The following is a 14,005-nucleotide window of genomic DNA, read 5'->3' as shown; positions in this document are numbered from 1 at the left end:
ATAAAATAAATACATTTCAATGATAGTTTTAAAGTAAATCTTTGTATTTTCTATTAAAAAAAAAGATATGTCCTCTTTATCTCGTTTGTCCTCGTCTGAAACCTAATAAACATAATAGTTTCTTCTCGGTCTTGATCTGTCATGTAAACAAGAACATACTGCGCCATGACATTTTACATATCCATTATAAAAGTAAATTCAATCAAATGCATATTCAAAAGGACAAGAGATTTTAAGTCTAATTAATTGCATGCTTGGGTGAATTTGTTTGTTGAGTTGATATCCATTTGAGGCACGCAGAATTGGGCAATATATAGAACTCGAAATCTAAATTTACAAACTAATTTTGTTTTTGTTTTTGCATAAAGTGTGCGAAGTAACGATTGAGACTGTTCATGATGCCCACAAAAGAATATTTAGAGCACGTAGCATGCCCTGCAATGAGTGAGTACAAATGGTTAGCTAGCTAGCTAGCATGGCAAGTGTGAACAAGCTTGAGAATATTGGGCAGCCATAATAATAATAATAATAATAATAATAATAATAGATGATTGGTTTGTATAGCTTCAGATTGCAAGATCGCAATGATAATGGTGATCAGAAGTTGTTGAGAAACATAATGATTCATTTGGATAAATTCCCTCCTTTGCGTGGGTTGTTTATGCTCATGTGTCAATATGTATATATATATATATATATATATATATATATATATATATATATATATATATATATATATATATAACTTAGTATGTTCATCAACTCTATCTTCCTTTCTAATTTCTAATTTTTATTTTTCAAAAAAAAAATAGAATAAGGGAAAGAGAAGTGGGTGAGATGAGAAATTTGGAGGAAAAACAAAGGAAATATAAATTAAGGATGGTCAATATTTATACCAATCCATAGAATTATTTAATTAATTATAATATATACAATAAGAATTATTTTAATTGGTTTCAACATGGATTAATAAGCTATATATACAATTGACTCTGAAAAATATTGACATCGATCTATGAGGTGAAGACAACAACTTATATTCTTCTTATGAACCAAACTACGAAAATATTTAACTGTATAATCTTCTTTTTTTTTCTTTGATTTTTTTTTTTTGAAAGGACTGAATTCTCATCATTGGTCTACATAAAAACCACGCGGTCAAAACCAGAAATCATGTTGAACAATTGAACCGAAACTAAATATATTTACATTATTTTTTATAGTATTTTTTGTTAAAAAATATATTAAAATAATAAAATATTTTTAAAAAATAAAAATAGCAGTAGCATCTTTCATACCACGAATCATTCATAATTAAAGACTAGAACTTCTTGTCTTCTTTTATCATGTGTCTTTTGCATGTAAATTGTGCTTCCTTGTGATTGATAAATACCATCTGTCCTAAATAATTACACGTTGTTTGAAATCAATTTTTTTTTATTGTAATTGAATTTAAATAATTAATTTTCATATTTACCATAGAAGCAACGTTAGAGTCACCATACCTACCAAGAGCATGATTGATCAAGTGGTAGTAAAAAATAAAAAAACTTATGATGTTAATTTCTCCATGTTTCGGTACCAATTTATATAGATGTGACGGGATTCTCTAGTTATGGTGGGTGTGAAAGATACAATTTCTTGTGGGATTATAATAATAAATGTATTTGTACATCTTTTTGTAAGGAGAAAAAAAGCGTAGATGAGATTTTTTTTTTTTTTTTTTTTTTGCAAAAGAGTAGGAGGAAAGGAAGGGGTGTGTAATTTTTTAGTTTTTTTTTTTTTTTTAGACTCCTGAGCCCCCGGTCCAGGGAGACAGAGAGTGTTGCCTAGCTAGGAGGAACTCTTGGGGTGGTAGCAATAGGCAAGTTGATTATCACAAGGCAAGACTACTCTACTAGTTTATTTAAACCTAGTTGAAGTGGTAGAGAATTCATAGTTGAAGGTGGTAAGTACGGACAGTAATGGCATTCACATATAAATTCATTAATTATCATTATCATTATTATAAATATATTCATAGCAATCATGCTAACATGACAACTTGATCAAGCCACTTGTTTATGTCTTTCTCGTGGAATTGGTTATATTGATAGGCTTCTATCATGGCCGGCCGGACGGTACCACTAGTAATGTGACCTCAATGGAAGCTCCTCTGAGAATTTGTTGAGACAATTTTGTGGGAAATTAAGGAGAATATATAGTTTTGCTTATTAACATGTTTTTCTATGAATATTTGTGAAATAATATTATCTGAAAAATAATAAGTGAGATAACGTGATTTGTACATGTCACGATTGTCAAACACAACATTTATAATTTGTCGTTGTTAAAAATAATAACATAAAAAAAATATAAAATGGGTTACATAATAGACGAGATAAAAGAGGAGATAAAAAAAAACATAGAAACACATTGAAGCTCTGATTATAATATCACCAGTACCACACAAAAATCTCAACGAGATAAATCGAACGATACCAATAAAAGTTATTAATAGTAATTTGAATGGGACATATTTATTGTCAAAAATAAATAAATCACTCGTTATTTTTAAGCAGCAAGTGTAGTATACTCGAGTATCATTAAAAAAAAATCAAGATAAGGGATGTATTGTGATTTAAAAATCAAGATAAGGGATGAATTGTGATTTAAAGTGCATGGGTTCAAATTTAGAAACCATATATACATTTATTTTTCCAAGTATATCAATATTGAGCTGTAAGGTTAATGATTCTAATTATACTGAAATAATTAAATTAAAGGAATGTTAGGATTTAAATTTATAACTGATGCTATGTTAAAAAGACATTTTAATTAAAAAATAAATAAAAGACTGAGGGAATTAGCTCCACAATGCATTAATTATATTAAAACTTCCAAAAATAAGACGAAAATACAACACTAATACTTTGTGGGCTAAAAGAATTCTGGAAACTGACTGAGAATCTTAGTGGTAAAAAGAAAGGATCATCATGCTATTAACAAGGGTTGGGGTTGCTTGAGCCAACACAAAATAGTGTAAACTAAGAAAGTGGGCATTTTTGGGGCGGTGTGTGGGACTAGCAGGGGAGGTTGTGCTGTGCTTGCGTCCCCCCCACACCATACAAGATTTTCAAACCCTCATTATCATATCCAATATATATATATAACCTTCTAGATAGAGACGACGGGGACATGGAAGGGTTAACTAAGCTTGATGATGACCTAAACAGAGCTTCTAGAGAGGATTGATATGATAATGACTTGTCTTCTATCACAACCAAAGTTGTTTCTCTTTACACTTTTTCCCTATATAATTAAATAAATATAGCAGACATAGATGATTGCTTGTTCAGTTTATTCCTTTTGTCCCTTTCTTGTTTCTGTGTTCTTATCAATTATATATTTGTTTAATTCTTTGTCTCTATGTATACTCTAATCTTTTGTTCTTTGCTCGATACATATTTTAAGTTTATTTGAAGGAGGAATCAGTTAACGGCTAATTAAAAAGAAGATCCATGCAGTTTAAGGTTTCTGATTGAAGTTCTGCTATTGTTATTAACTTTTTTAACAGAAAATATATCTATATGCTAATTTGGTTACTTGCTCTTGCTACGTTACGAGTCGGATCAAATTTTTTACTATAAGAATATAATAAATTTCATTTACAATAAAAGTATATATTGAGTATATTATGTTAAGCTTATTCAAATGCCCATTTTTAATGCTAAACAAAGAAGAAAAAGACTTGGGACAGTGTTCCTGCTCTTTTACGGTGCTGAGCAATTTCTTTTTTTGCCTTGTGAATTTCCCACCTGGTTTCTTTGTTTAAAAGCTAGAGAACATCCTGCTCCTGTGTATTAAAAATGAAGGAAAGGTGCCATGGAAGAGTTCTTAAATCAACTCTACATTGAAGTTTCCATAGGATAGCAGAGTAAAAGCTCTTCTTTGAGACCTGCCATTAACCATTGCAAAACAACCTGCTCCACTGTTACAGGCATGCACCAGCAAATCCCAAGCCATTTCATAAAACGCTGTCAAAGCTTCAAGGAACCATGATAGTGAAGAAATAAGTGCAGTGCATGCTCAGTCTCAACATCGCAGAATGGACACAAAGCTTGGCTTGAACTGATTAAATGCCCTTGTAAAAAAAAACCTTGTACAGACTCTATCTTGCAGAAGTAACCATAAGAACATTTCAATCCTAGGAGGAGCAAGACCTTTCCATAATAATGGAGTGAAAGAGAAAGTGCATGGGAAGTCGATGTTGTCAATAATGGTGCTGCAAGATTTATCCGTGTAGTCTCCTTGTCTATTCGGCTCCCATTGTTTTAAATCAACTCTACTTGAACTCAATCTGACCCCATCTATCAATGGAAGATGTATTTTGATCGGTAATGTGTCCCGTTGACAATATATTGTATTTGCCATTCCAGCCATAAAATCATCATCAAAGCTCATCCCTACCAGAGAGCTTTTATAGAAATTAATTCACATAACTGATCCAGTTCAAACCGCCTTCGAATCCTCTACTTCAAATTACACGTGAAGATTCTATGTGGAGGATTGTGGTAATTTGATGATTAGAAAAGAAAGAAATTGCTGATTCGATGCAAATAGCTCAATTTAAGACTATCCATTACGATTTATGACCTGAAAATACGAATGAAAGAAAGCAATCAAGTAGTAAACAGGTAATGGAACAAGAGGTTTTTCGCCTAATAGAAAGTCTTAGTGTAGGGAGAGAGGAAACATGCTTCAAGAATTTATATCAGAAGTCACCAGCACTTGATATGTTCAGATTCTACTGCCAATTGGTCTATGGATGAATTCTTCTCTCTTTTTTTAACAATTAAATAATCTTCAAACTAGTTTGATAGCACATCTCCAAGTTAGTTTTGAATTAAAGAGAAATACTCTGTGATGTGAATTTTTTTCATTTTATGAAAAACAAAATTCATTCACTCACTACATTAAAGAACATGCGGACAACAAGAAGATTACTTCTTTTTTATGTTTTTTATCCTGAGAATGAACATACAAATGTCTGACTTGTAAGTGATCCCAGCATGGCTTGAGTTGAACGGACTTCGAGGAAACAAATACACCCCCGAAATCCAACCCTTGAGTCAAGTTCCAGCAAAAAGATGAACCCCCAGCATCCGTGGATTAAAGGAAGCTCCTCTGGATGTTTCCTGATGAAAACCTGGAAGACAAACCCTGAGCCATGTTGTTTGAATCTAATTTTATACTTTTCCTTCCAGCTTCCAGGTCCTTCTCGCGATCCCAAGGCTTCCATGGGTGTTGCCCCACCCACTCTCCCTTCTCTTGTTTCTGCTTGGATTTTTTCTTCGACCGACTTGAAGTCTCTTCTTGGTGCTTCTGTACCAAAGATTTAGATCGTTTTGCTTTATTGTATTTATCCACCAAATCTGCATCTGCACTTGCCCGTTGCTTTTCCTCTTCATTTGAAGCAAGTGCTGCGGCCTCATTGTAAGCTTCCAGGTAACTGTCATGTGTCACAAAAATATATTAGGACACTATTTTAAATATAATAAATGAATGTTAACTATAACTAAATAAACAATAATCATACTTCATCTTTGCTTTCTGGGCTCTGTCTAAAGGGTTATCTGTCCAAACACTAGTATCACCACGTCCTTCTTTAGAGTTCTTGCTGAAACTTCTAGATTGCGTGGGCATGCCACCAGGCTGGGAAAACAAATTAGAGGTTATCATATGGTAATTTAAATTGGAGCTCTGGTGACTGGAGATTAAAATCCACAGCATCATTCTAGAACAGATTCTGGCCTAAATGTGTGGGTAAAATGTTATGACTAGATTAGAAGGCTGTGAAATACAACTATTTCCAAGAAAGAAATCCGAATAAATGCATGACAGCACAAGTAAGATGATCTGATTTATATTTTCACAATAAACTCCAATTCATGATTCCAAAATCTTTGCTCATGGTAATTGCAGGAACAGCATACAACTTGACCAATTTTATATTTTCACAGTGAATATGAGATAACTACTGGTAGACAAAATAACATTATGTAGAATAAGAGAGGAAAGAATAAGGATATTATGGCCTGTGATATGGATCCAGTATTGAGTCATAATCTTCAAAATGTTAACCAGGAGAATGGGGATAATCAAGTCTCTAAACGCACAAGCTTGCACAATCAGAAAGTAATGCAACAACGTGTGTTTTTGTCAACCTGTGTGCTCAAATAATTTACACATTGTGGCAAGGTGGTATTAAAGAACAAAATCATGGTTCCTGAGCAGAAACAAGACACTTGCAATTGGGGAAATATAACATGACTTGAGGGCCTTACTTTCCTTTCAGGAGGCAGCGTTGTCATCCATTCATCCCTGGATGGGGCTACTTTAACTTCTGTTTCTGCCAGGAGTTCATCATCTCCCTCCATAGATATACCTGCAATGGCACGAATATCATTAACTTTCTTTCAGAATTCAGATGATGAAGTGGAGAGTAATTTTATGGTGCTTAGTGCGTAACTAGTGGCATCATATTAGATACTTCCTGGAGCCACTTTATAGACATAGAGAAATACAACTAGAAGAGAGAAATCATAGCTAGATATATTCTTATCATTTTTTGTGTGTCATGGGTTTTATATTCTCTTCTTTTTGTGTTTGTCTCTTTCTTCAAAGTGAACCTAAAAAGTAACTAATAAAACGTCACCAGGTAATTCCTGAACACCATAAAATTTTCCAATGAAGTGCTAGAACATATCATCAAGCATTGACACCAATTACAGAAGTCAAAATTTATGTTATTCAACGACATGGAGCAAGCTATCAAAGTCAACTGATTCCTCAAAGTTTTTGTGCAACCAAAATTCTTTCATGCAGCAACAAGAAATCAAGGATGTGTGATCTCCCAACTACAACAGCTAAAACTCAACACGGTGTACTCGAATTCAATTTTAGCAGGACATGTTTAGTTAAATCATGGTGATATGGGTTCCATGATTGCCTACTGTCAACACCTAGTCCATGACATTTAGGCCAACACGATGTTATTCTGAGTCTTATAATTGCCTTGATTCTACTGCAGGTAAGTATTGTGTATCCAAGTCCATTAATGTGCCTGGAAATTGACTGATAATAGACTCAAAGTTTATATGGTCCTCAACTCAGTCAGGCCCCAAATTCAACTGGAACCTGCTAAAAACAATTAATCACTGAGTCAAGCAATTAAGTAGTTGACAACAGTACATGAAGTGATACAGTTACGATAATAATAATAAAAAAAAAAAAACATGTTGAGAAGAGGATGGGCAGGTGAAGGGAAGATAAGCAAGGAGAACAATCTAACTTGTTCAGTGAAAATATTTAAATCACATAAAGCAATTTCAGTAGTCGACATTGCCAAGAAAGCACAGAAATTTTCCTTTTTCTCAATTAATTAATTCCTATATAATTGTGATAGTTTCAGAAAAACAATTTGGCAAGTAAATGGCATGTTCAAGGTCTTCTGGACACTATGCTTTATATATATATTTCAATTGAAACTAGCACAAACTACCAATATTGCACCCAAAGATATGAACCAAGTGGACAATTATCAACTGATCTACACACTGGAAATCCCGTTTAGGGGGGGAAAACTGGGTAAATTATATTTCCAGCAGCAAATCCAGTCTGGTCACAACGAGATAAAAGAGCAGCTTATTTTTAGACTACTTATGAAACCACCTTGCAATCTTCTCCATTGTGCAGCTTCACGCATGGCTCGCAACTCAGCCTACAGAAGTAGAAAGCATTAGTTGTCAAATGACTTTGAGAAACTACAGCAGGATACTGGCTTTTGCTTAACCAACAAACCTTGAATGCTTCCTGTTCTTCCTTGCGTTTAATTTCATCATCCAGCAGTTTCCTCTACAAATAGCAGACAAAGATGGAAAAAAAGCAAGTGAATATTAAAAACAAGGTACACATCCATTCAAAAAAACATATTCAGATATTGAGGCACCAATAAACAAATCCACAAATTTTGCATAATGCACAAAGGAAATGCATCACATCACAGGAATTCAACTCGAGAAAATGCATAGTAGTCCAGGTAATAAACAGTGACCAAAAGCATACACAAGGATCTTGGACTTCACACACATACTGCCACTTAAGCTTTTAGCTCAAGCAATAGACAGGTTGATGGAGTGTGCACAGATCCTAGCTTTTGCTTCTTATCAAAAAAGATAATAGAAACACAGACATGTGCATAAGACAAGTAAATTGATAAAAACTTAGCATAGATACCATGTGTATTTAAGAAACTCACCTTTTCAGGATCTTGCAAGTCTTTGAAAGCTTTGTTCAATTTGACAAATGCTTGGTGGGCTTGAGGATGAGAGCACTTGTCTGGATGCACCAAAAGAGAAAGCTTCCAGTACCTAAGGAGAAGCTAATGTGGTTCATTGATGATGTATTGAGTCGGGCTCAAAGCTAAATTAAGAAAACAATATATTATTTCAAATACAGAGCTATAGTAGGAATATATCACGTCAATTGTGAAAAGTTAGCAGTTAGCAATTTTTTGCAGATTTTCCAATGAAAGTAGAAAGGTCATTCAAATGAAACCATACCTATCTGAACAGCTTAGCCAACATATAAAAGTTTTAGTTGCTATTCAAACCTATAGATCTCTAACACTGGCACGAAATTGAAGGGGAATAAATAAAAATAGAAGACAAAATTGGCTAGTTTTCATTATAAATAACATCATCAACTAAAATACTGGATACAGGAAAACTTCTCTCCAGCATTTCCTGCTATCTCTCTGCTAAATGCTGCTGAAGGACAAACCATACCTAAAGGTATGCTGCTGAAGTCATGATTCATGTAACTCACACATCCTAGTTTATTTAAGCTGGGGAGTTTTGTGACATAAAATCACAAGTCAGTTGCCTAGGAAAAGAGTGAAAGTATATATGTACATACATAAATATAGACTATTCACAAATTTACTGCAAATCTGGATAATATGTTAACATAATAATTTATGGAGATCTCATTTTGAAATCCATGCAAATTATAATGAATAACTTTACCTTTTCTTTATGTTATCAGCAGACATGTTTCGATTTACTCCTACAACATCATATAGAGAGTCACCCACAGCATCCATAATTCTTGTGACCTAATTGAGTAGATGTGAAAGTTAATGAGTTAAAACAGTTACTAAGAATACATAAACTCAAGAATGATAACATGAAAAATCAAGTAAAAAAGAAGACAAACTCCATTTCTAAATTTTTCATTACCAGCACTATAGCCTAGGACCTAATATCAACTTTTTAGATAGGTTTATTCCAGATAACAGGCATGCAAAGATATTGTAAAATCAAAGAACAAGAAAGGAAAAAAAAAAAAAAGCATTATCAACAATAAATCATTTTATCCACAGCAGGGGGCAGGGACCCCTCAAAGATCAAAACATTTCCTCGAATTTAAAAAATATTTCAAAAAAGTTTCACTTTCTTAAATAATGAACCAATTAAAAGAAAAGGTCATGTTTTAGCCCCAAACATCCAACTTTTTGATCCATCCTTCTGAGTGTGTACAAGATTTTTTATTTTTATTTTTATCTCAGTATATGCTTGTTCCACTCTGCCCTCCCAAAAAAACTGTTGCTTAATCATAGAGATTAAATCTGAAACTAAGAAACAAAAGTTCTTTTTTGCTAGAAGTAACAGCCAAGGAAATATACACAAATATTCCACCTCCTCCGTTGACTTAGTTCTAAACAACACGGCTAGTCCCAAAAATACTCGATATAGCATTAATGTTATGCTTTTAAACTATTAAAGGATCTTTTGTGTCCCAAATCCTTTCTTCACAAAATGGTATGTAACAAATAAAGTTTGTCAGTAATAAGGTGAGACACATTTGTCCTCCATGAAAATAAGTTGCAGTCATTTAGTGAAACCAAATCACCGATCAAATCCATTGAACACATCACTCTTGTGCTTATGTACATGAAACCTGCCCATCTGATAAAAAGTAAAAGAGAGAAGAGAAGCCCTTGGTTTCATCATTAAAAACTTCATCAAACTCACAAAATAAATAGAAACTTAGCAATGATAGTAAACAGGAATGCAGCCAAAAAAGTTGCTTAAATGCCACTGTCAGCTTCTTGACACATTACTAATGATGCAAACACTAGCATGGATTCAAACCAAAAGAAAGCCAACTGGCACAAGGAAGTGTAAGGAAGAAAAAGCAGACTATACATCTAAACTACAAACCGACAATTCTCTGAATTACCTGTCCCGTGCTTGTTCCATCAGAAAGACGGCTTAAAATGAGTTTTTAAAAGAGAAATAAACAAATCTTTTAATCCACTATAATAGATGAAGCACACATAAAAAGGAATGAGGTAAAAATCATCTTCCTTGATACATAAAACTCCCTTCTAATTCAAAACTTATGGCTAATGGATGAGGACAGAATGACCAGAGACTTCTGAGACCTAAAATAAATCCTAGAACAAAGCACTAATCCATAAATTGTGTTTTATATGGCTCAAATACAACATAAACACTACAGGTTAGAATGTTATAACACTCGTAAAAAATAACACTGAAAAATAAAAGTAAGTTGTCAAACATAAGAGAAAAACATGTTAAATATGACATAGATTGCATCACGCATAACAGGAAGCACCTCTTCAAATCGCTCTGCTTCATTTGCTGACGCAGCTTCAGCAACCACAGCTGGGGGGGCAGGTCCAATAAATAGCTCAGTATCTTCCTCCAACTCCGCTTCTCTGGAATTTTACATCAGAAACACCATGTAGGCACCACTTCAATTTACATTTTGACAGAAAAGCAACACAAACAGAACAAAATCTTGCAATTATATGTCACCAGAGATTATAATAAGTTAGAAACCAAAATATTATGTGCAAACTGCAAACACATCAAAACTTCTTACAAAAGAATCTACTGAAGCAAATATTTCGTGAAATACCTAAGCTCAGCTTGTGCTTCTGTTAGTTTTGCTGCTGCAGCAAGTAACTCGGCTGATGGCATTTCAGGGCCAATCACCCTGCAGTAAAATGAAAGCAAAACAGCATAACACAACTGTTCATGTCTTTTTCTATAAAATATATTTTTCTTAAAAAATAAAGAGTTCATAACTATTGCTTCAGCATAATTTAACCAATTCATCATACAAGGATGTTAAGAAAGGAAATGAAAACAAGTAGTACAACTACTTGGAAAACAGAAATATCTGGACCCAACATGCCATCTTAGAAAGGCAAGAAGAGTAACTATAACTAGTTAAAAACAACATAAACATTCTTCCTTTTCCATAATTAAAGATCAATAGCATCAAGATTTGCATCAAAGAGGGTTCTCATAAATCATAATACTAGCTTGTGATACCTAGCCCTCTTAGGGCTACTCTCTGCAAAACAAGACAACAGAGAATCTGTTCCAACTAAAAAAGGAAATTAAAAAATAACCAAACCCGTTGGTCAAGATCATTGACCTCTTTATTAGTATAATAAAAGAAATAGACATGCCATAATTTTGAACCTGAGAACAAGAGAGAGAGATAGAGTTTGTACCTTCTTCTAGGAGCAGAAGCATCATCTCTAGAAGATGGCACTGCCACATTATTGTCATCTGTTTCTTGTTTATGTTCTGCATCTGGTGGCATAGAATCCACATCATCTGATGGAATAGAATGATCTACCTGTTGCTCTTTGGGCTCTGCACAAGCTTGAATCAGGGGTCCAACAACCTCCAAAGTAGGACCAGCTTTTGGACGCAGCAAAAAAACCCTATCCCCATTTTCCTTGAGATTTAATGAAATAAAAAGTCTCTTCAAATGCTTAATCAATGACCTTTCAGATATCCCTTTTATGTCAACAGCTTGTCCATCATCAATCATTTGCAGAAGCTATAATAAAAACAAAGATCCAAAAAAAACATAACGCAACATTAATCCATACACGAGTTTCAAATCTACAAAAAAAAATCATAAAAAGTTCCCTAACTCATACATTCAGGGAAGAAAAAACCATTTCTTGTAAAAATCAAAAACCATTCTTCACTACTAATCACTACAATCATACTAGTATTACTTTACACATAATGTTACATAAAAACATAATTCAGTGATTAAAGCTTCATTTTTGTAATTTCTTTTAACTTAATCAACCAAAAGCCCAAATTTTTAAACCATAAAAGTTAATCCCACGATTAACCCACAAGGGATAACAAAAAAACCAGAGATTTTACTAAAAAACAATCAGAATTACCTGTTTCAAGTCACCACCAACGTTAGGGAACTCATTCAACATCTCTTTAACTACATCTCCAGGGTTAACCCGAACTCTATCAATCTCCCTATCCTCCGAACCAGACCCGGATGCTGATGATTCGGACTCATAATCTCTTCTCTTCTTCGATTTCCTTCTCTTCCTCTCTCTATCTCTGTCTTTCCTTCTTCTCTTCTCTTCTTTCTCTCTTTTCCTGTCCTTATCTCTCCTCGAACTCCCATCACTTCTCCCCCGGTTGCGGTGGCGGCTTCGCCGCCTCTCAATGGAAGAGTCGGTGTCTTCGTCGCCGCCGTCGTCGTCGGAGCTTGATGGGGATGTCGGGGTGTCTTCTCTGTGCTTCCTCTTCGTTCTGCGTCCCATTTTTTTATTTTTTTTCTCAATTAAATTTAATTTTCTGATCCTCAAAATCAAAATTAGTTAAAAGAGAATTGAAGCCCATCCATTAGAAGAACAGATTCGCGGAGGTCTCCTTTTCACTTGGGCTTTTGAGCCCAATTCTCTTTTCAATCCTTTTTTTCCCTAATCCTAAACCATTTTATAATCAATATATTAATTCTATATTTGCCGCGTCAGTGCATCTACTCCATTGTTATTATGGCCCCAAAAAAAACTGGCTCCCTCGTTGATCATTACTGAATTATTAATTGAATCTTGAATGATTTTCTTTATAAATAATTTTCTATATTTATTATTGTCAAAGTCATATAATGATTTGATGACAGGAATTCATGTAATGAACTTCGATCATAGTGGTGTGAATATATTATTAAGAAATAATGTTAATAAAGTTAACACTACTAGAAAATCAATAAATACAAATAGAAATACCGAGAAAATATTTTTGTTGATAAATTACCGATGAATTTTACCAAAAGAAATATTCTCTTGGTATTTACCGAGGGAATTACAATGAAAAAAAATAATTAAAACTAAGCAAAAAAACGATAACGTGCCATTTTTACCAACAGAATTACCGACGGAATAAATTTGTTGATAAATTATTAGCACTGTTCATCATGTCAATTATAAAGGGAATCACCAACAAAAAATTTCGTCAGTATTTTTTAGAGAGCTTTGGAATTGTTCGCTTCCTAATTGCACTGTTAATTATTGTTCTTTACAGACAAAATTACCAACGGATTGAAAAGTCGTCGGTATTATTTAGCGGTTTTCTGAAAATTTTCAATTAAAATAAAATTTAAAATTAAATATTATAGACAGAATCACCGACAAATTAAAAAATCATCGGTGATATTTGACAGTTTTTGAAAAATTTTGATTAAATTGAAAATTTAAATTAAATATTACAGATAAAATCACTGACAGGATGATTAAAAATATTAATATTTAATTATCCGTCGATAAAACCGTCAGTAAAATGGCCCAATAAAAAGCCTAAAATCCATAATTTTACAAGCTCCTTTCTTTTTCTTCTTCTTCTTCTTCTTCCTCTTATTTAAAAAACATCAATATTCATTTCTTTCGCCTCTCTTCTCTCCTTAACTCTTTCTCTTCTCCTGCATGTTTAAGTATGTATTCTTCTCCTTTCTTCTTTTGTTTTCTCAATTTTTTTTAATTAATATACTTTATGAATTTTTTTTTTCTCTTCTTAGCTTCACTTGCAACCACATTAAGGTAAGATTTTTCTTTTTTCTTCTTTTTTCATGTGTTTTTTCACTATATTTGTTTTTTTAT

At 33.4% G+C, this 14,005-nt stretch overlaps 1 protein-coding gene across 1 annotated transcript; it reads right to left on the bottom strand.

Moving 5' to 3' along the window:
* Nucleotides 1–4,903: 4,903 nt before the first annotated feature.
* Nucleotides 4,904–12,718, bottom strand: LOC133668554 (uncharacterized). Its single transcript, XM_062088480.1, has 11 exons — nucleotides 12,290–12,718; nucleotides 11,594–11,928; nucleotides 10,990–11,067; nucleotides 10,684–10,786; nucleotides 9,069–9,157; nucleotides 8,300–8,411; nucleotides 7,843–7,896; nucleotides 7,714–7,762; nucleotides 6,327–6,427; nucleotides 5,579–5,694; nucleotides 4,904–5,491 (listed from the first exon to the last, which is right to left on the bottom strand). The coding sequence occupies exons 1-11, from the start codon at nucleotides 12,668–12,670 to the stop codon at nucleotides 5,152–5,154; spliced, it is 1,758 nt and encodes a 585-aa protein (XP_061944464.1). The 5' UTR covers nucleotides 12,671–12,718; the 3' UTR covers nucleotides 4,904–5,151.
* Between the last annotated feature and the right edge of the window lie 1,287 nt (nucleotides 12,719–14,005).

This window comes from Populus nigra, chromosome 11, assembly GCF_951802175.1.
Source record: "Populus nigra chromosome 11, ddPopNigr1.1, whole genome shotgun sequence".
Lineage (NCBI taxonomy): Eukaryota > Viridiplantae > Streptophyta > Magnoliopsida > Malpighiales > Salicaceae > Populus > Populus nigra.
The sequence above is the reverse complement of the archived record's forward strand: the minus strand, read 5'-3'. Positions and strand labels throughout refer to the sequence as shown.